General features: G+C 41.6%; 1 protein-coding gene across 2 annotated transcripts in view; it reads left to right on the top strand.

The window, feature by feature from the left end:
• THEMIS (thymocyte selection associated) overlaps window positions 1-19799 on the top strand; it is an 83742-nt gene that overhangs the window by 18058 nt on the left and 45885 nt on the right. For both annotated transcript variants that reach the window (XM_054821062.1, XM_054821063.1), the window contains exons 3-4: window positions 5556-6014; window positions 9056-10101. In XM_054821062.1, coding sequence (XP_054677037.1) covers window positions 5556-6014; window positions 9056-10101 — 1505 coding nt within the window. The remainder of the gene's footprint in view (window positions 1-5555; window positions 6015-9055; window positions 10102-19799) is intronic.

Below are 19799 nucleotides of genomic sequence, written 5' to 3'. Positions count from 1 at the left end.
AAATTTGTCATTTGTCTAATTTAGTTCTTAGCTGAAGAAAGATTCTGCTTTATACAGCCCACGTGTCCTAGTCTCTGCTTTTTCTTGACTTTTTTCCTTTTCACTTTCTTACATATAAATTCTAAGCTCTGAACAAAACATTGTATTAGAGTGTTGCTGACTTGCCCCTGTCTCCAGAACAAAGCACAGAACCGAATTGCACGTGATCTTTTTCACACTGACTTGGCTTACTTCAGTAAAAATATCCGCAGGTGTCTAGGAGTCTGGCACCGTATTTACATTGCACATACACTTCTCTCTTGCCAGTGTTGTTGCAAAGAAATCTTTTGCTTTGATGTTATTTTCCATTTCCTCTGTCAGAAGTTATCATTTGCATGTGATGGTCTCATGTATCCTTTCACTGTGTGCACGCTGGCATAAATAAGCAACGCTTCTATTTAGGTTATTCTGGAGATAGCATCTCTATGAGTCAAGAACTGGGCTCATTGGCTTTAAACGAGCCTTACTCTTTGTCTTTCTGAACGTATTTGCAGTCTACAGAATTCCTTTTTTCTGCTCTGGCAAATCAGATCCTCGATAAAGGCCTAATCTGCCCTTTGCATTAGAGAAACCGCTGCAACCGCAAGTTCACTATCTGTGTTATTTCATTTTTATCCTCATTCTAATTTGTTCTTTTTCATGCCTCAGAGGGCCAGGCTATTCTTTCTATGCTCATACACTGGGTAAAAAAAGAAGTCTGCTGTTACTCTAGACACTTCAATGGCTACATCCAACAGCATTTTAAACTACAGTTTTCACGACTAACAAGTTAGCAGAGACAGGTAATTTGCACAACACCTGAACTGTGTGACAGCACAAATTATTTCATTTTGTTCTATTATATTCTCTTTTCTGCAAAAATTTTGCTGGGGTGTCCTTGTTCTCAGGACATCCCTGGCAGTTGCTGCTGCTCATTCCTACGTGGTCTGACAGACATGTAGCTGAGCACAACTGTCCCTTTGAGCTCTCAGCCTCTGAGAGCCACCAGACAGGAGACTTGGCTGTGGCCGCGCAGTACATGCATGGCAGAACAGGGGTAAGGCACTAAAAGGCTCATCTCGATAGGAGATGATGGAGAGACAGGAGAGAGGCCTTTGGGGCAGGGTGGGGAGAGGAGGATGCTGGAGCAGATGGAGCAGAGGAGGTAGCAGAGCGGGTGGTGGAGGTGAGGGAAAAGAGGAATAGCAATCAAGCCAACTCCAGAGAGGTTGGAAACTGAGCTCTTCCCAGTCTTCTGCATTACCCTGGGGAACAGAAGCTGCTAGTCTGGGACAGAAGGTCTTTCTGCTATTTTTTTTATCCTTGAAGGCTACTTGCTGTTCTACTAGGTGAGCCTAACTACTGGTTGGTTTTTTTTTTTTTCATTTTTCTGTGGGGGAAAGAAGAAAAAGAGAGAATAAAAAGGATACTCCTTTACTTCAGGACTCTAATCAAGACTGAAAATGGGAAGTCTATAATGCTACAGGACGGTACACTTTATCACTCTATAACCAGTAAAAGAGAGCTGCATATACTGTTCTGTAAAAAGGTGGTAAAAATACCCTTCTATCAAAACATGCTTTCCCACAGGACTAAATGGGTGATCCTTGGGCGGTTTTCTCTCCCATACCAGTGAAAAAAATTTTTTCAGATTCTCAAACTCTCTCTACCAAAGTTTACATCAATGCCTAAAACTTTTCTTGAAAATGATGGGCTCATTAGGTTAGGAGCTTACTAATTATCTTATTATGGCTAGGCAGGCACTTCACCTACATGAAATGCCACTAGGTGCAGAGGATTCATGCAGTGTGACAATGGTTATACATTCTTGTAGTTATTATGTATGTGTAGTTATTCTTGTCTCTATCTGTAATTTTCTCCAAAACTATTGGGCATTAGTGCACTTGGTTGTAGAACAGATTACATTTAAAAAGTAGATCTATAGGAGCAATAACGCCAGCTCTCTGTAAACCAGCTGGACTTTTTTCCAGGTTTGCTATTTCCATCTGTCTTTCCCCCAGTAGTCCACCAAGCTCTCTTAGGAAAGTCTAAGTGAATTTGATTCAGTCATTTTATGATTTATGAAAAAATACAAAAATATTTTTTTTGACCTCAAAATGTCCAGACTTTAACATCTCAAACTTACCATATGTTTCCTACTCTGGAGATTTCCTTGCTATCTTAGGTTTGGAAAACATTTGAGTTTGTAATTTGATTCATAATTATTTTAATAAGGTTCTGGATGGTTCCAGATAATGTGGGGTTTTTTTGGTTTTGTAGTGGGGTTTTTTTTGTTTGTTTGGTTGGTTGGTTGGGGTTTTTTTAATATATATTGTATGAAGGACAACATTTATCAGAAGATACCATGGCAAATTATGGCAGTTAGATAGGAACCACAGTGACTTTCACCCATCATACCAAAATAACTTTTTATATATTCTACATAGAAAGAAACGTATGGAACTTTACATAATCATATGCATAAATGGGTGGCTATTAGGTGCCTCTGCTTCATAGGTCTCATCATTACAGAAGCTAAGTATGCAAGGCCACATGGCCACATGGCTCTTTAGTTGCCTATGCAAGCATTCTGCTACCAAAATTAAGAAAACCAGCAGAACGGAAGATTTTTCTGCTCCCAACCCTGACAAAGTCAGTCTGCCTGGGCCTGAGGGGATAATCAGTTGTCTATTTTTTTATGAGATCTGGTAATTATGCTTCCATATGAAACCTGCTTTCCAACCCAGGATGCTCATCAGTTTGTTGCTGAAATAGCTGGCTTCCAAGTAGCTCCGTAGTCGCAGCAAAATTAATAGAGCCTGAGTCTACTGTCATACTCATAGAGGAGAAGATTGTTTCTCATACCTGTACATCGCCAAGTATTTTCAGCTGGGAATGTTTTTTCTAACATAGTTTATGGAGGCTTTTTAATGCAATTCTGGAGGTTTTCTAGGGGCAATATGCTTGCTCCTGTATCATAGATGGGTAAACACAGTTATTGCCTTTGGGATACATCATATGCACTTTGAATGCATTTTTTAATGAAGAATATTCCTATTTGTTTTCTCCCAGCACTGCCGGGAGATGATGCCCATCTTGTGCTTGCAAAGCATGACACTGGAACACTGTTTGGGGGATGCTGTCTTTTCCACAATTTCAGTTTGTCATTGGTGCCTTGTCACTGCGATATTTTCTAAATGCTGATGAACCAGTTTGTCTTGATCTGCATTGACAGCTCCATTAGTGATTAGGACTGGGGTAGCTAACTTGCTTGTTAATAATTTTGTTAAAAACGACTGTGAGAAACATTACCAATATCAATGAGAAAGAAAAGTGTGTTGAAGTTGTACTTTGTACTTGTGCAGCTACATTAATGGATGTGGCTTCCTTGCAGCCGGAAAAAAAAGCCTGGAGGCTATCCTGCAGTGCGGACATATATGTAGAGGATGCATTTGCACAAGGGTACTAATTTCCCACAGGAAAAGCTAGCTGTTATACAGACAACTGTGAAGGCAGTTACACAGGCACAACTAGTGACGATTTCTGCAGTGGATCAAATAGGCTAATACTGTTTAGGCTGCTGACAAGTCTTCAGAGCTGTTAGTCCCCACAATTACTAGTGTGGCCTCACGGGACACCTAGAACCAAACATGCCCAATCTGGTGATAAATTCAGTTAAAAGCTACTCAACAGACAGAATCTTAATAACATCTCTTTTAACAAGAAGGGTGCTAAAGCTATGAAGTGAAAGTAGCAGGTTTTGTTACAGTCAAGCCAGAATCACAGCAATTCTGTGGCCAAAACAAAAACAAACAAACAAACAAAAGCTGTTGTGGTGGAGGGAATGGTTTGATATATCCTTTTTTCAAGAGTACAATCCTATGGAGCCCCTGCTTCCAGGCAGATCCCTCAGTTGTGTTGATTGCGGTCACTGGTGAAAGTAAGTAAGGGAAAAGGTGTGGGAGAAAATAAGCAATTTGGAGGTTATTTTTAACTGAAGCAATCCCCTGGTCTAATTTGTTAAACAATCCCACAGTCAGGGGAGGTCTGGAGAAGGGAATGAGGGTCTTCCCAACACCCGGCAGGAACTGTGTTCTGGCAGCGTCCCACCTTGCTGAGACCCAGGTATCTGTCAGGGCATACTGCCCTTTTCTCACACTCTGGTGCCCACAACAAGGCAGTCCTGGCCACTGTGGACCCAGTTCCCACACTAAATGACTGGGGGCAGTTGGATGGAACACTTAAACCCTTGTAGATATGGCAGAAACCACTCATGACATGTGGAGGTGCCATGAAAGAGTCTCTAGTGGTGCCAAGCAACACTCCTTAAGTCCCCATCCCGTGCCTCCTCCATAACTGCCAAGGTGGGAGCATTCCTTTACCACAAAGATATGGTGCCCTTTGTGCGGTCCAGAGGAGGCAAAAGTGTAGATCAGCAGGGCCATAGGATTTCTGCTAGCTGGCTTTGGGGGAAGGAAGGAGAAAAGGCACTGTATCTCCCAGGGAGCTTGGTTTCTTTGTCACTGTAGCTGTAGCTACCGGTTAATTTGTGGCTAGCAAACTTGGCCTAGGAATAACCTCTATGTTCAGTTATATTCAATCAGAAGCCAGCCTTAGTCAGTGCCTGTCCCAGGAAGCTGCAGTGTAATTCCATGAGGCAGCATTCACGCTGCCGCGCTTGGGGAAGAAGACAGCTGAATCACACAGTTCAGCTAAACCCTACTGTTCAGTCCTCTAAACCGTCCACTTCATCTTCCTCTGTGAAAACACTCACGCAAATATAGAAATGTACACAGTTTTCTTGCGATGTGAACTCCTAATGAGACAGCTCCAAGAGGCATGATTAACATGAAATAATAATGTCCTTAGGGGATAGGGAAGCTGAGATGCAGCTTCTGCCTTGCAGAACTTTAGCACTTTAATTGCCTTGTGATGGCCAGAGTGCTACATCACCCAAACTACAACAGCCAAACTTTGCCTTACTCCATCTGGTAGTCTGGGCTATCAGATATGCTAAAATCAATTTCCTTTGCTCATTCTTATCTATAGGTGCTACTTTTTGATTTGTGATGTATCTTTAAACATACTTGACCTAGGAATCCCCAGTCTGTGTGGAAGAATATGTAGTGCTGATGTTTAGGCAGAAACTTATCTTGCACTTCACTGATCACATTTGTGTTGCTCTTCCTCATACCATGTCTGCATTTATTTCTTAAAGGTTGGTTTCCTGAGAAGACAGATAAGAATTTAAGATAATTTTTCTTTTTTCTATGGCAAAGAAAATTTTTTACCATGGACGTAAAATTGTTGGACATCAGAAATTAGATGCAGAGTAGAAAGGGCTAATTCCAGTCACCTATATATTGTATCACGTGGCTGATATTATCTTTGTGGAGTCACATTTCTGGCAACCAAACTATCACCTATGAATTGTTTGATGTGCTTTGCTGCCCATTTTTATTGCATTCACAATCTAAAATTTGGCATGGCTTGCTTTGTGTATTTCCCTTTTTATAATATGAGTTTTCTATTCTTAGGTCTTTATAAGGTTGTGGCAGATAAAACTCCATATGGCAGCATTGAAGAAATTACAAGAAAAGTCTCTATTGGGCCAACAAGATTTGGCCATCCATGTTTCTACAGCCCAGAGGATATAAAATTGTCAAACCTCACTATCAAAAACGGTGAGCAGATCACCTTCAACTCGGTGGAAGAGGTCAATGGAACGATGGCTGTAAACTGTGACGTGGTCAGAAATAACCAGTCTCATTCCTTTACTCTACCCCTTTCACAAGAAGGGAAATTCTATGAGTGTGAAGATGACCAGATATACACCCTAAAAGAGATTGCAGAATGGAAAATCCCTAAGTGCAGAAACCGGATTGTCAAACTTTCCAATACTTTACATATGTGGGACTCCTCTAATCCACTTCCTGAGAATTTTGATGGCTGCTTGATTCTCACTCCTGTCTATGAAGTGCAGGCAGTAATGCAATGTAAGTAGGAAACAAAGTCAATGTTCTGTTAAACTCAGTCTAGCGAAGTACCCTTAAATACACAAAATTTGCTTAAAATAGTGAGGAAGGATTCAGTTTGGTCAATAATTCCTGATGCGTATTTGCCACTGATGCTAGTTTCAAGATCAAGAAAGATAAAAATAATATTGCCTTTTTTATTCCTTTGTCAGCTGTTAATTCAGGTAGTTACCTTGCATTTCTTTCTGTTGCCATTTTATTGATCACTACAATTAAATCATTGTTGCAAATAAAATACATTGCATAGTGAAAAAGTGGAGCTTAGGAATTCTGTTCAATTCTGAGATTCTTTCTTTGTGTCTCCAACTTTGGCCATGGAGAAGCCACTTGATCATTTACGGTTGGCTAGGAGGCAGAAAAGGAATATAGGCATACATGTTGTAACACAGTCAACTACCATTTATTTTTCAGGATGAGGATGGTGCAGAAAGCAAAACCATATTAATTTACTCTATTGCAGAAACAAATATCAATAGAATATAAACAGAAAAGACTCATGAACAATTTCTGAAACCTCTAGGTTTGAGGAAACAGGGAAATATTAGAAAACCAATGTCTTGAAAAGCTGTAATTTGTGTTATGAGTTTTTATTAAAAAATAATATTCTGTCCATGTCACATTAACACTGTTCTAGTTGTTCCACCAAAACACTGAAACCGCTGGGTTCTGTTCTTACCAATGTCTATATCTATGCCTTACTTTAAACCTGTTAGTGAAATTAGTCACAGGAATAAAATTAGAAGGTGTACAAGGGTATAAGCACACAGTGAAATGCTCCTGAGTTATGGTGACTTGAATAGCTGAGCTGCAGTAATGACCCATGGCGTGCGTGCATAGCGTACCCTCTCTGAACTCAGATACCTACCTAAGCAAAAAAACAGCTTAAGCTAAAATGTTCGACCTTGCTTGAGGACAGCTCAGGCAGTAGACGGAAACTTGCTGCAATTCTACCTGTTGATGCACCCATCCTGTTAAAGTTTGCAGGATAGAAGCTTAGCTTTTGGGAAGGTTTTGCTGTGTGTTGCCTTGACTAGAAGCAGACCAGTGAGGTCCCTAGAAATGAAATCCTAACAGAAATATGTCATTAATGAGGATATTAAGCAGGAAGTCTTTTCATTTATCTGATTTATCTGATGAATGATGTAAGTAAGTGGATAAAAGAGAAAGAAATAAAAGTGGGCAGAGACTGTTAGCACAATATACTGTAGTTGTTAAATGCTTATCATGAGATATTCAACTGTCCTTGCTATGTGATTTAATGTGTGAGTTTGGAAAGTATATCTTCACAAGATAAAATACTTCGTTTTCCACAACTCTAGCTAGATTCAGGAATCTAGCCCATCTCCTGAAGCTGGATTCACGTAGGTGTATTCCTATACCCACTTAGAGATATGTGCAGAATCAATAAGAATTTAATGTTTCTAAAAAGCTTTTAGAAGATTCAGAAATGTTTTGCATTCACTTGTTTTCCAATCAGATATTTCAGTGACAGTTGTATTTACTGATTTTATTTCATGCCCATTTATGTTTCATAGCCTGTCAACATTTAAGAAGCATTAAATATGTCCTAAACAACTATTTAATACAGACTCGAAAAGTAGGCTTCATGGTACATGATTAACTACTTTCTTGTGGACCATGAAAGATGGATTTTCCCCATTTTTAGAAGAACTATAAACAGACACAAGATAAAGTATGAGAAATACTATCCACAATTCAAGAAAAAAGATTCCTGTTAAGAGGGATAGCAGCTTACATTTTCACAGGCTGTGGGCAGGAATCCTCAATACGTCTCATTCTTAATAATGAACAAACGATGTGTGTGGAACTCCTCCAAATGCCCATAAAAAACTTTCCGTTCACTAGTCATTCCTCCTTCTTTGACTTTCCCTTGTGGTGCTTAGGATGTTTGTCACCTGAAGGCATCAATGTGACAAAAGGAGAGTTGGAATAAACAGATCCTGAACCACTGTCATAAAACTCTATCATATAAAATAAATCTGATACTGACTTTTAGGTATGAAATATTGGTATGTCCTGCTACAAGGAAATGTGAATCCAGGATATACTATCCTTGTGTGCAGGTCTGTGCAGAATAAGTCTTATTGAAGAGAGTCATTAAATATTATTTGCTTGTTAAATTTTACTGCCCTGGTCAGTGATCTGTGGCTTCACTGATCTGGAGCCAAATTCTTAAACAAGCCTTAATTGCATAGTCAGCTTTGTGCTTGGAAGTTTTGCATCCAAAATTTTGCAAGTTCAGTTGTGATAAAAGGGTTGTTGTTCCCTGTCAGCCTGTTAAAATCAATGGCTTGGTTCTGATAGTGAATAAAACCAGATGCCGCAGGAAACCATGCAAGAGTTCCACAGAGGACCATTATAGCAGAAATTTCTTCATTCATTAACAATAAACTTAGACTTTGTTACACAAAGGTTTTGCCTTTTTAAAAAAGTGATATTATTTTCTAATAATCATAGATGTTTTCATTATTCTTATAAATATCAAAATATCTTACTTCTCCCAGCCTGGTCACAGCAACAAAATGTGTTAATAGGTTCAAATGCTATTTATTCATTAAAAATGTTCCCCCACCCATTTCTTTGGAGAAACCATAAGTTACTATGAAAGAAAAGAATAGAAATACATCTTGTACTCAAGAAAAAGTGTTTGATAAGATAAACAACTGATTAACCATAGACGTGCTATGAGAAAGACAGTGAACTATATTTTTTTTCCCTGGCCTTTGTCTTAAACTTTTGTTCACTTGCACACATTCTCATCTCCTCTTGTTTCTCTCTTCCTTTGTGATGTCTCCTGCATATCTTACAGCTGTATTTCTCAAATTTAAATAGTTAGACTTTGGCACTATTAAGTGTGCATGTTACCATATGGAGGTGCACACCTCAGGGAAGGTACTTTTATATCTGGCCAACAGGAAACGTATATTTTATTCCAATGTCAGTTTGAAAACAAAAATCAATGTATTTCTTTTTCTTTTCAGTTCGAAAGGACATAGTTCATATCCTCTCAGATCTAGATGTTGAGGTCAAGGATATAACAGACTGTTATGATATTAGCTCTTTCCTTCAGCCACTGTCTTTGGAAGATGTATTTGACAGAACAAGCAAGGAATTTCCTATGGTTGCTGAGATAATGGAAGGGCCTTCAGGAAGCCAAAAAGCTTATAACTTCTTGTATATGGGGAAAGAGATCATCATCTACAAAAAGTACCAGGCAACAAGAATCCTAGCCTCTGAGATCAGAAGTGATTCCCCCAAAAGACATTTTTTAATCCCTATGAGCTACAAAGGAAAGTTCAAGAGAAGACCTCGGGAGTTTCCAACTGCCTATGACTTAGAGATAGCAAGAAGTGAAAAGGAACAGCTTCATGTTGTAGCAACTAAAGCCTTTGATTCCCCTCATAAAGAGCTTTTTTCTGTTTCAGTTGGAGACCAGTTTCTAGTTCAGCAACGTCAGACTAGTGAAGTTCTGTATGAGGAAAGAAAGAAAGTCATAGACGTTTTTGCCTGTGAACAAATACTAAGTGATACGTACAAGAAAGTGCTCCTCCCTATGTACATGGAAGGCGACTTTGTGGAAGTGATACATGACAAGAAACAGTATCAGCTTTCTGAGATTTGCAAAGAATTTCCTTTGCCTTTTAATGTCAAAGTGTCCGTGAGGGACCTTTCTGTTGAGGAAGATGTCTTGGCTGCCGTGCCTGGTCTGCAGTTTGAAGAAGAAATCACAGACTCTTATTTGCTGATCAGTAGCACCAGCAGTCCAGTGGAGAGCTGGGAGATTCCAGTATATCGCTTAAACATGTCAGTCCATTTGGTCAGCAAAGAAGTCCAGACAGTTGTACCTCCTGTGACTAAGACAACAGTGGAAGAGATCAGCGAAGAGCAATACTATATGGTGCGAAGATACGAAAACCAAACCCTTCATCCACCACCCAGGCCTCCCAAAAAGCCAACAACACTTGCACCAAAACCTGTTTTTGCAGTACCTAAGCAAGATGTGTCTGCTGTACTACAGGCTCCAAAGGTAAGGCATCCCACCTTGTCTTTGAATCTCTTGCAATCACCGGTCATGTTCTGTCGGTTTACAATCCCTATTTCACTGGTGTATCCCTATGGCATGTACACAGATGGCTCTCAGTTCCCTGTAATAAGCAAATTAGCCATTATAGACAACAATGGCTAAAATCTCCAGTGTGTGTTAATTGATCCATGAAAAACAATGGAACCACGCTGACTCACAGCAGAAAGCTTGGCTGTATGATTTTGCATGGATAATCCTTTACTGCACCAGTGCAAAAGTGAAGGGAAAGACTTGAAGTGGCTGTATTTAAATCTTTATTAAGGGGAAGCATATGTTCTCATGATGTAAAGATAATTTTGCTCAGCTGGAAATAGCAGAATTAAAGTCACAGAAAGTCAGGTTGTATAGATATTTTTGACTGCATGTTTTTGCACTTACCCAAGTGGCAAATAGATTTGGAATAAAAAGGGCAGTTGCTGTAGAATAGCACGATGTTAAGCAAGAAGTGCTGCTTCTAGGACAATTTTCTTTGTGGTTAACCTAAGGCAATGCATTTGTTCATTAGTTTTTGTGTTGAATCTGGTGAGATGGAGTAAATTTTCTTAACAGAAGTCTGTAAGATACTGTGTTTTGGATTTGTGACTAAAACAGCACTGATAACACAACAGTGTTTTGGCTATTGCACAGCAGTGCATCCGCAGCGTCAAGGCCTTCTCTTTTTCCCAGGCTGCCCACCCCCCCCAGCAAGTAGGTTAGGAGAGGACACAGAGAGGACACCTGACCCCAGCTGACCAAAGGGATATTCCATGACTTATAAAGTCATGCTCAGCAATAAAACTGAGGGGGGGTTGGTCTGGGAAGGTAGTCATAGCTCAGAGACTGCCTGGACATCAGTCTGCTTGTGGGAGGTGGTGAGTGACTGCCTTTGCATCACTTTTTTTTTTTTTTTCTCTTTCCTTCACTTATTAAACTGTCTTTATCTCAACCCATGAGTTTTCTTGCTTTTGCTCTTACTATTCTCTCTCCTGATGAAAGGGGGAGTGAGAGAGCTGCTGGTTGGGTGCTTAGCTGCTGGCTGGGGTCAACCCACCTCAATTTTCTCGCATATATTGAAAGGCACCTTGATGGACTTTAACAAGACTGTCCAGGAGGTATGTAACTTACACTGCAGAAGGAAAAACATTGGAAATTCTTTCAGGCCTTTGCATTGTGATTGTGCTGCACTTTAAATGCAATGTAACTCATGGAATTATATTTTGGGGGGTTCAGGGAAAGTTATTTTTTGTGTTGCTATCAAATTAAGGTCCAATTGTAGCCACTCTGGAAGAGGAGCCTTTGAGAGTACCTCTCCTTGCCTGCTGGAGGTGTTCCTCCCCTCGGTGACAATTCCAAGACCACATGCAGGTCCACAGCCCCACATAGGCCCTGGGAGATGGTTACAACAGACCACAGGAGAAGCGAATGGGTAAGGCAGGTCCCTCAGATAAGGGTAACACAGCAAAAAGCTGTGTCACTTTCTTCTGTCTTTACTTGTACTACAGAAACTTCTTTTCTGCTAGTTTGTGCAGTTGCTACAGTTTGTAGCAGCTTAAATAAGCCATCCTGTTGGCTAGGGAGGATACACGAGAAACTGGATCCTGGAGCTGACAGGCAAGCTGTCAGCCTGGTACTGGCTTGGGTTCCAGAACTGGGCAGGAATTCCCTAAAGCTGTGTTTCTCGTAGACCCGTACCCTTGTCATGAGGACTCAGACCTCCTGCAGTTACTGATGGCTGCATGTGGAGAGCAACAGGTAGATGCTGATTCTAGACTAGAGTTGTGCCAAAGATAATATTTTTCTGAAGTGAGGAGAGAGCAGTAAACGCAGGGGAGGGATGAGCTGAGGTTCCTTTGCACATTTATGAGTGAGAGTGACCTTAGACTGCGGCTGTCCAGGCAAAGAGACGCATTTAAGCAGACTGTTCCAGAGGACTTTTTTTGTCACATACTTGTTATAAATAAATAATAAACCACAGTCAGAATGCTTAGAGTTATGCGGATTCATAAATCTCCTTCCCTGGAAAGGTGAAACAAGTAGAGATCCCTTATTCATAAGATTAAACATCCTGAGCTGTAACATAATAGGTTTAAAGTCGCACAGAATGCATTATCTCTTCTATCCCAAGCACCGTGAATCCTCTGAGAGGACATGGATTGTAGCGGATAGGCTTTGCCTCGCCCTCTCTGCCAGCGGCACCATAAGGGAGACTGCATTTTCTTCTTTATGTATATCAGGGATGTCTGTGGGTTCAGAAAGTTGGAGATTGTGCCAAACTGATAAATGCCCCTCTTTGCATATTTTGTGACTATGCATAGATTTATTTGCATAAATAACAGACGAACATCCTAGTGAGCCGGATTTAAGCCTGACAAGGTGGCAGGGCAACCTGGAATAAGCTTTAGTGCTGCATGAATTGCCATGCTCCTCCTGCAGGGAGCTCCCTGCCTGGTGTTTAGGGAGGTCTGGCTGCTTGCTGGAGGGTGGTGGATGGCTTCCTTGCCCACCAGTTGGGAAGCTCTGCTTGACTTGGTGCTCCAGGATTAAATGCTGCTGCTGCATGAGTCCACAGAGGACTAAGATCTGGCTGGTTTATGCCAATACCTGAGGATGCTCTGCAAGGGTGGGTCACCTCTAGCTACAGCTTGTGCTTTGATTGCCTCTTAGCTCACAGCAAGGCTGTGAGGGCAGAGAGGCTCCAGCTGTCTCTGCCTGCTGTTCCCTGACCTTGGTAAGGGAACACTAGGGCCAGGAGCAGGACTATACAGTGTATGCTTCACTGTACTTTTTTTTGGTCATGTCAGGCACTGAATTGTAGGAGATTAGCAGCCAGTATGGACTGGAACCTCAGACAAGTTCAAGAACTGCCTCTGCTTGCGTGCAAGGTGCAACGCTGCAGAGACGTGGGTGTTTGCACAGTTCAGCAAAGTCCAGAGGCAACAGATATGAATTCTCAAACATAATATAGCTGCATTAACCAACCGCTCTGCCCAGTCTCTTCATAGGGCTAATTAGGTTGGCTTGGCTCCTGCTGACACAGCTTTCACTTCCAGAGCCTGGGGATCTCTCCTCTCCCCTCCACAGTACAGTACAGTACAGTACAGACTTTCCCTTTCCCTCTCATCTAATCATTTTGTTTGGGTAAGAAACATCCAGACCACATATGTTTGCAATTTTATATTATTTGCTGATTGAATAAACAAAGACAAACCCCAAGGAAATGTATGCAAACTAAACAATAGAAACAAAATAGCATGTATTGAACAATGATATTAACCTGATATTTCAGATCTCAGATATCTATCTATAATAGCAATATCAAGTAGCAGATATCTATCTAATAACCAATATCACCTCTACCCATAAGTACCCTCAACTGAGGACAGTGATGGCAAAACCAACAATTGTACCCTTTGTCTAATGGTAAAACTTGGGATACAGGCAGTCATTCACAAGAAATCCACATTTTCCTCACTGGAATTATTGGAATAAAGTTCTCAGGGGGGCTCTTACTGCCATGTTGAACTAAATAGATTAAGCCATTCAGTTTCTGATTTGTGAGCTTAGCTAGAAAATGAGAACGACCTAATAAAACCCTAGAAGTTAATGCTAGTGATTTGAGAATGCAGTGCCTCACTCTCTTGCCAAGTTATTCCTAGAGAGAAGTTTCCATGGGAGGAACCAGTCAGGACCTCACCTTCTTGAAATTAAAATTCATTTAAAAAGAACAAGCCAGATGTGCCTGTTCTTTCCACAGTTAGAAACACCATAGTGAATATAACAAACCAAGTTTTCACTTAGTAGCTCAAGAGTATGATTTCAGGTAGGACCCTGAACAAAAGAGGCTTGAAAATTGTTTCCTGAAGTTTCCTTAGGCTTTTTACCTGCTATCTACAGTTTCCTCCCCTTCAAGGGGATTCATGCAACAAAACTTTTCTAGCCTTTTTGCCTATCAGTTCAAGCAGTAAATATCCTACAGATTTAAGAAGGTGTTAATATATGTCCCTCAATGCCTTGGTTTTAAATCGAAACAATCAAAGAAGAGCCCGTGCCAAATACTGCTAAGTGCACGTTAATTCCTTAATACCAGGGAACCGTATATCAAGGCGTGGAAGACCACAGTCTAGTCCCCCACACTCCTAATACCCTGAGGGCACTAAGTGCACTGCTTAAGGAATTAAAAAAGGCAGTATTTGGCTCCTGATAAACAGTAAGAGAGATTAGCTCCATCCAGTGCTATTTTCAGTGGTTTGCTTGGGCATGTATCTAGCCTGAGCAACAGTAGAATCAGTAAAATACTCAAAAGCTTCAAGTTAGGATTGCTGCTAAATACCTTTATGAATGTGAAACTGAAAAAGTCAGTCACAGACAGTAATCTGCTTGGCTCTGGCAAGAAAGCTGAGAGAATTCCAGCCAGGGAAACTGGAATTCAATAAAATAGTAAGTATCAGGGCATGACAGTTAATCGTCATTCTGTGCTAAGGTCCATTATCCTTCAAAAAGTCATTACAGAGCTACGATATCAGGAACTTTCTTGCTTTCTTGCTTTTTATTTCAAAATTAAAATGAAAGAAAAATTATCACTTCCATCTGGCTTTGCAGTTCTACAAACTGAACTATCGAAATCTGCCATTAACATATTTATCACATCTGTCTTCACAGCAAAATGAAGACTTATCTGGAATTAAATTGATAAGACATAAGCTGCATTTTTCAGCAAATGAGTTTTCCTGCAACGTCCCCTTTCCTTCCTGCTAACTATTTCTTTTCTGCTTCCAGAGCATTTTTCATGTTTTTAGGGCCTTTACAGAGTAGATTTAACACAAATATTTCTGCTGTGTAGCAAGAAACTAACCTTCCTAAATAAATACATATTAGAAAATGCATGCAGGACAGCCAGGAAGGAATAGGTAAGAACAGATTTCAGGAATTAATAATCTTTTGGCACTGGGAATGAGGGAGGAAAGTGTGGTTCATTAGCAGACGCAAAAATGTGCATATGCAAACGTAAGAAACAGGGTTTCTCTCTGAGATGTGCAGCATTGTGGCTGCTGAGGCTGCACTGTGCTTCCTCTTCCTCTCTTTTTTTCTGTCTCCACTGAAGAGGAGGCTTCCCTCTCCCTGGAGTCTCACCTTCCACCCTCTCTCTCCCCCTTCTTCCCCACATCCCATGTGCTGTTTCTCCCTGTCACTTTCCAACAGATTTGCAAGCCCCTAAAAAATAGTATGGGATGCCTGTAAGCACAGCTCTTAGAGATTAATGAACACCCCATGTTGTCATTGCAGCCAAATTCTTGAAGTCTCTCAAAATCCCATCCCTACCTGGTGAAGTCAGGCCCCAAATCCCCTCCACTCCTTTGCGCTGCAGCTTCTCTCTCCTCCAAGCACTACGTCCACACTGTGCCGCAGGGTCCTTTACTTCCTAGCACCCATCCTGTGCCACATGTGCCTGATTTCACCCAGACTCACACGTCTCGGGTCCCCCAGCACTGCATCTGCCATGTGTCCTTCAGCCTCTGCAACTTACATGACCTTGGTTGTCTAGTCCTCTCTACTGCTTTCAGATAAGCTTGTCTTTTCCTCTTCCTTGTTTCTTCCCAACCCCAAGAAAATGTGTGCAATTACTCTTCTCCCATGCAGTGAACTGAAGCCAAGGCCACAGGCCACATTATCGGGTAGGAGCTGCAGGGATATCGCAAGTTACAGATGGGGTTTTGTCTCTTTCCCCAGCAGCACCTGTTCAAAACCTCAGCAGAGCATCGGTCTTCAGCTAGGTTTTTAGGAGCAAAACTGGAGCAGACTGTAGGTGCTGACTGGTGTCAACCTGCTGTGGTTTAACCCCAGCCAGCAGCTCAGCCCCACGCAGCCGCTCACTCCTTCACGCCCTGTGGGACGGGGGAGAGAATCGGAAGGGTAAAAGTGAGAACACTCGTGGGTTGAGATAAAGACAGTTCAATAGGTAAAGCAAAAGCTGCACACGCAAGCAAAGCAAGACAAGGAATTAATTCCCCACTTCCCATGGGCAGGCAGGTGTTCAGCCATCTCCAGGAAAGCAGGGCTCCAGCACATGTAACCGTTACTTGGGAAGACAAACAAACACCATCACTCTGAACACCTCTCCTTCCTTCTTCCCCCAGGTTTATATGCTGGGCATGACGTCATATGGTATGGGACATCCCTTTGGTCAGTTGGGTCAGCTGTCCCAGCTGTGTCCCCTCCCAACTCCTTGTGCACCCCCAGCCTACTCACTGGTGGGGTGGTGTGAGGAGCAGCAAAGGCCTTGGCTCTGTGTAAGCACTGCTCAGCAGTAACAAAAACATCCCTGGGTTATCATCAACACTGTTTTCAGCACAAATCCAAAATGTAGCCCCATGCTAGCTACTGTGAAGAAAATTAACTCTAGCCCAGCCAAAACCAGCACAGAAACCATTTAAATCTCTCTTGTAGGTTAGACAGTCCCAGCTGAAGGATTTTGTTCTTGTGCTGTGTTGCAGAGATCCTTATAGCTATGTCCATACCCAGGGACCATGACCATTTCCTGGGAACCCTATATGCATCCTGATGCCATGCTGGGCTGAAGCCTGCATGTGTGCCACCCTACCTCATGCCCTGGGTTTCTCTGCAAAGGAAACCAAGCAATGTTGGCAGGAGAAACACTGTGATCTGGATGATGGGGGACCAGGACTGCCAGGTACCCTATGGACTCTGAACCAACAGGAAGGAGTTAGAGGAGCAGGAAACCCTAAAGCCCCAGCCAAGAAATGACTAGAGTTTTCCAGTACTGGATATTCTGAGTACGGACAGCTGGCATTAAGACCTCTTGCTCTTTGAAACAATACTAAAAGTTTAACATTTCCACAGACAAGTGTCAAGTCTGTAGTAGGCACTTGCTGTGGATTGATGTTACCCTGAAAACTGAAGTACAGTGGGGAAGATAGCAATGTGCCTGCCAGAAGGACAGGCAGTAGATAATTGCCTGAAAAAGTAGCAGGGCAATCTGAGGTGTAAGTCTCATTGCAGAAAGCCATTACTGCTACAGGAAATGCTGATATAGTACATGAAATTAAGGAAGGTACAGAGGAACATTTGGGTATGATGACTGATGAAAATGCCAACTCGTTAAAAGCAAATTGCTTAATTTAGAGCTAAAAATGAATTACTTGGAGAACAAAGAGAAAAGAAATACCAAAATAAAAAGGATGCCCAGAAGAAATAAAAAAATTGAACCACATGAAAATATGGAGCCCTTGATAAGAAGATGGAAAATCCTGCACGGAGTGTTTGAGCCAACAGCCATTAATGTCAGCAAGAGGAGAATTGGCCGGCACATTTTTTCTCACTTGCAGAAAGTACATAACCTAACAAAGCACAAAACATAACAAAATCTCATAATTAAGTATAATTATGAAGCAGGACAAAAAAGTAAAAAAAAAAATCCAAAATTCTAGGAAGCACTGCAGCAGAATAACTCTCTAAAAAATATAACTTGCGGGGGGGATCTGAAATGTTTTTTTTTTTTTCACCTGGGGTTCCAAGCAGCCAGCCTGACTTCCCATGAGGCTGTTCTCCAGGCTGCGCTCTATTGTTTTCCCTTCTCCTCACGGCAAGAAGGCTGGAAAATCAACTCCATGGATAGCTGGCTATTGAAGTGCCACCTTTTACAGCCTGTATTTTGGTCTGTTCAGAAGTCACGGAACAGTTTTACAGTTTAAACTGTCCAGAGATACTCTACACTGCAATGAATTTCCAGCAGGAAACACGGTCCGTGTCGCCCTGCGACGCTTGCCTGCGGCTCTGGCAGCGACCTGCCGGGCAGCTCCCCAGGCTCCCGAGGGCCAGCTGCTGGGACTCCAGGCAGCGGCCAGGCTCTCTGGCTCCATCTCCGCTTAGATGCCTTCAGGGACTTTTCTGGGCTCTGAAGGCCAACTGGCATGAGGTGGCTGATGTCTCTGCTGGTAACTCTTTCGGTCTTCAAATCTGTGGGGCTGCTTGTGAACTGGGAGTGGGCCTTGGGGTGCTCTAACCCTCATATCACGCCCAGGAACTGCGCTAGCTGGTGCAGGTTGAAACTGAGCCTAGGGATGTTTACAAGCACTGTTTAATCAACTTGTGTTGACGTAACCTCTGCTAAAAAAGAAAAAGAAGAGAAAAGAAGGATGCTCATCAGAGTCAGTAAAGTGGTGTGTGTGGTCAACGTAAAAGAAAGCACTGGCATTTCCCATTTACATTATGCCTTCCCTCATGAAATTCAGGCTTTTGCAGTACTGTCAGAGCTGGGCATCCCAGAACTGCAAGCATCCCAGAAGGTTGGGATTATCCTTTGAAATATATTACACCATGAAATGAAATGAGGAAGTTGCTGTCAGTGTGACAGCAGGGTCAAATCCCAAAGGACCTGCAGGCATGACTCACATTTTCCAGAGAGTCCTTGCAGAGAGGAGTTGAGTGATTATCAGGAAACAGGGAGTGCTGTGGAGAGACTCATCAAATCCATTAAAATTCATAAAGACAGTCTGAGTCCTGGGCTTTCCCACTCTCTTTTTTGAATGCGTTAGTCCATAGACATGACATAAAAAAGCATGGTGATAATAAAATGAATAGTGAGGTTTATCAATTATTATAGGAGGGAGCTTTTAAAGGCTGAAAAATAATGTATTTAGTGTCTGAACTGAGAAAATTAATTTCCCTTCTTTATGGATAGAGGTGTATAATTGAACTTTGTCAAGGTATTTAACAGCATTATGTTCTTGTTCTACCTCAGGACATGAAATAATTTTACTGGTAAATATTTTAAATGGCAATATATTGTGATGTTGTGGTCCAGATTTTCCTCCCATGGGCTTCTTTATCTTTTTTCTTTTTTTTATAGAATGTAATGAGGAGGTTGAGGAGGCACCTCTTCTGTTCCCATGGTGCCACTGAAAAATCAGAGCAATGATCCCATGCTTGCAAAGGCTGTAGGCAGTGGCTTGTATTAATGGTCCACCTAAATTAGTGTGATGGAGTCTTAGTAGAGTATAACTTCATAGGAGTCACTGGAGGAAAAAAGGAAAAGAAAGAAGCCTCTTTGCTGGCTTGTGGCATGCCATGCACCACCCTGATGGACAACATGGTGGCTAAAGACTGCTTAGACTCTGCAGTAAACTGTACTTTAGATTAGCTAGAGTTGAAATCTGATTAATAAAACAGGATAAAGCTATTCCTAAAGCATCAATTTTGTTAAAACTTTAAATTTAAGAGTCTTTGAAAAAGTAAATAATATTTTATGTGTGAAATGAAGAAACTGTATCTGGAAGCTACTTTTACCGATCCATCTGTTTTGCATAAGTGGTATATGCATGCTCTGCTGTATCAATGAGGAAAACAGTGGCTGAGTTTGCTTGAGAATTTCTTTCATTTGAAGGGAGATGTGCCAAGCAATTGAACAGCAGCTCTATGAGAAAATTCTGGCCACTCGAGGAGTGGGGTTTGCAGGAGCTCAGTCTGTCTGGTGTACGTTCCCACTTCTGTCACGTGCTGCTTCAGTGACACCATACAAGTCACATAAATATCATTGCCTCCAGATACATGAAGAAGCTGCAGTGTGTGAAGAGAGAGAGTGGATTTACAGCTCATTAGTTACTTTATATGGATGCTTAAATCTCAGGTAAATGCAAGATACATTG

Source organism: Grus americana, chromosome 3 (genome assembly GCF_028858705.1).
Source record: "Grus americana isolate bGruAme1 chromosome 3, bGruAme1.mat, whole genome shotgun sequence".
Classification (NCBI taxonomy): domain Eukaryota; kingdom Metazoa; phylum Chordata; class Aves; order Gruiformes; family Gruidae; genus Grus; species Grus americana.
This window is presented reverse-complemented; position numbering and strand designations above follow the sequence as displayed.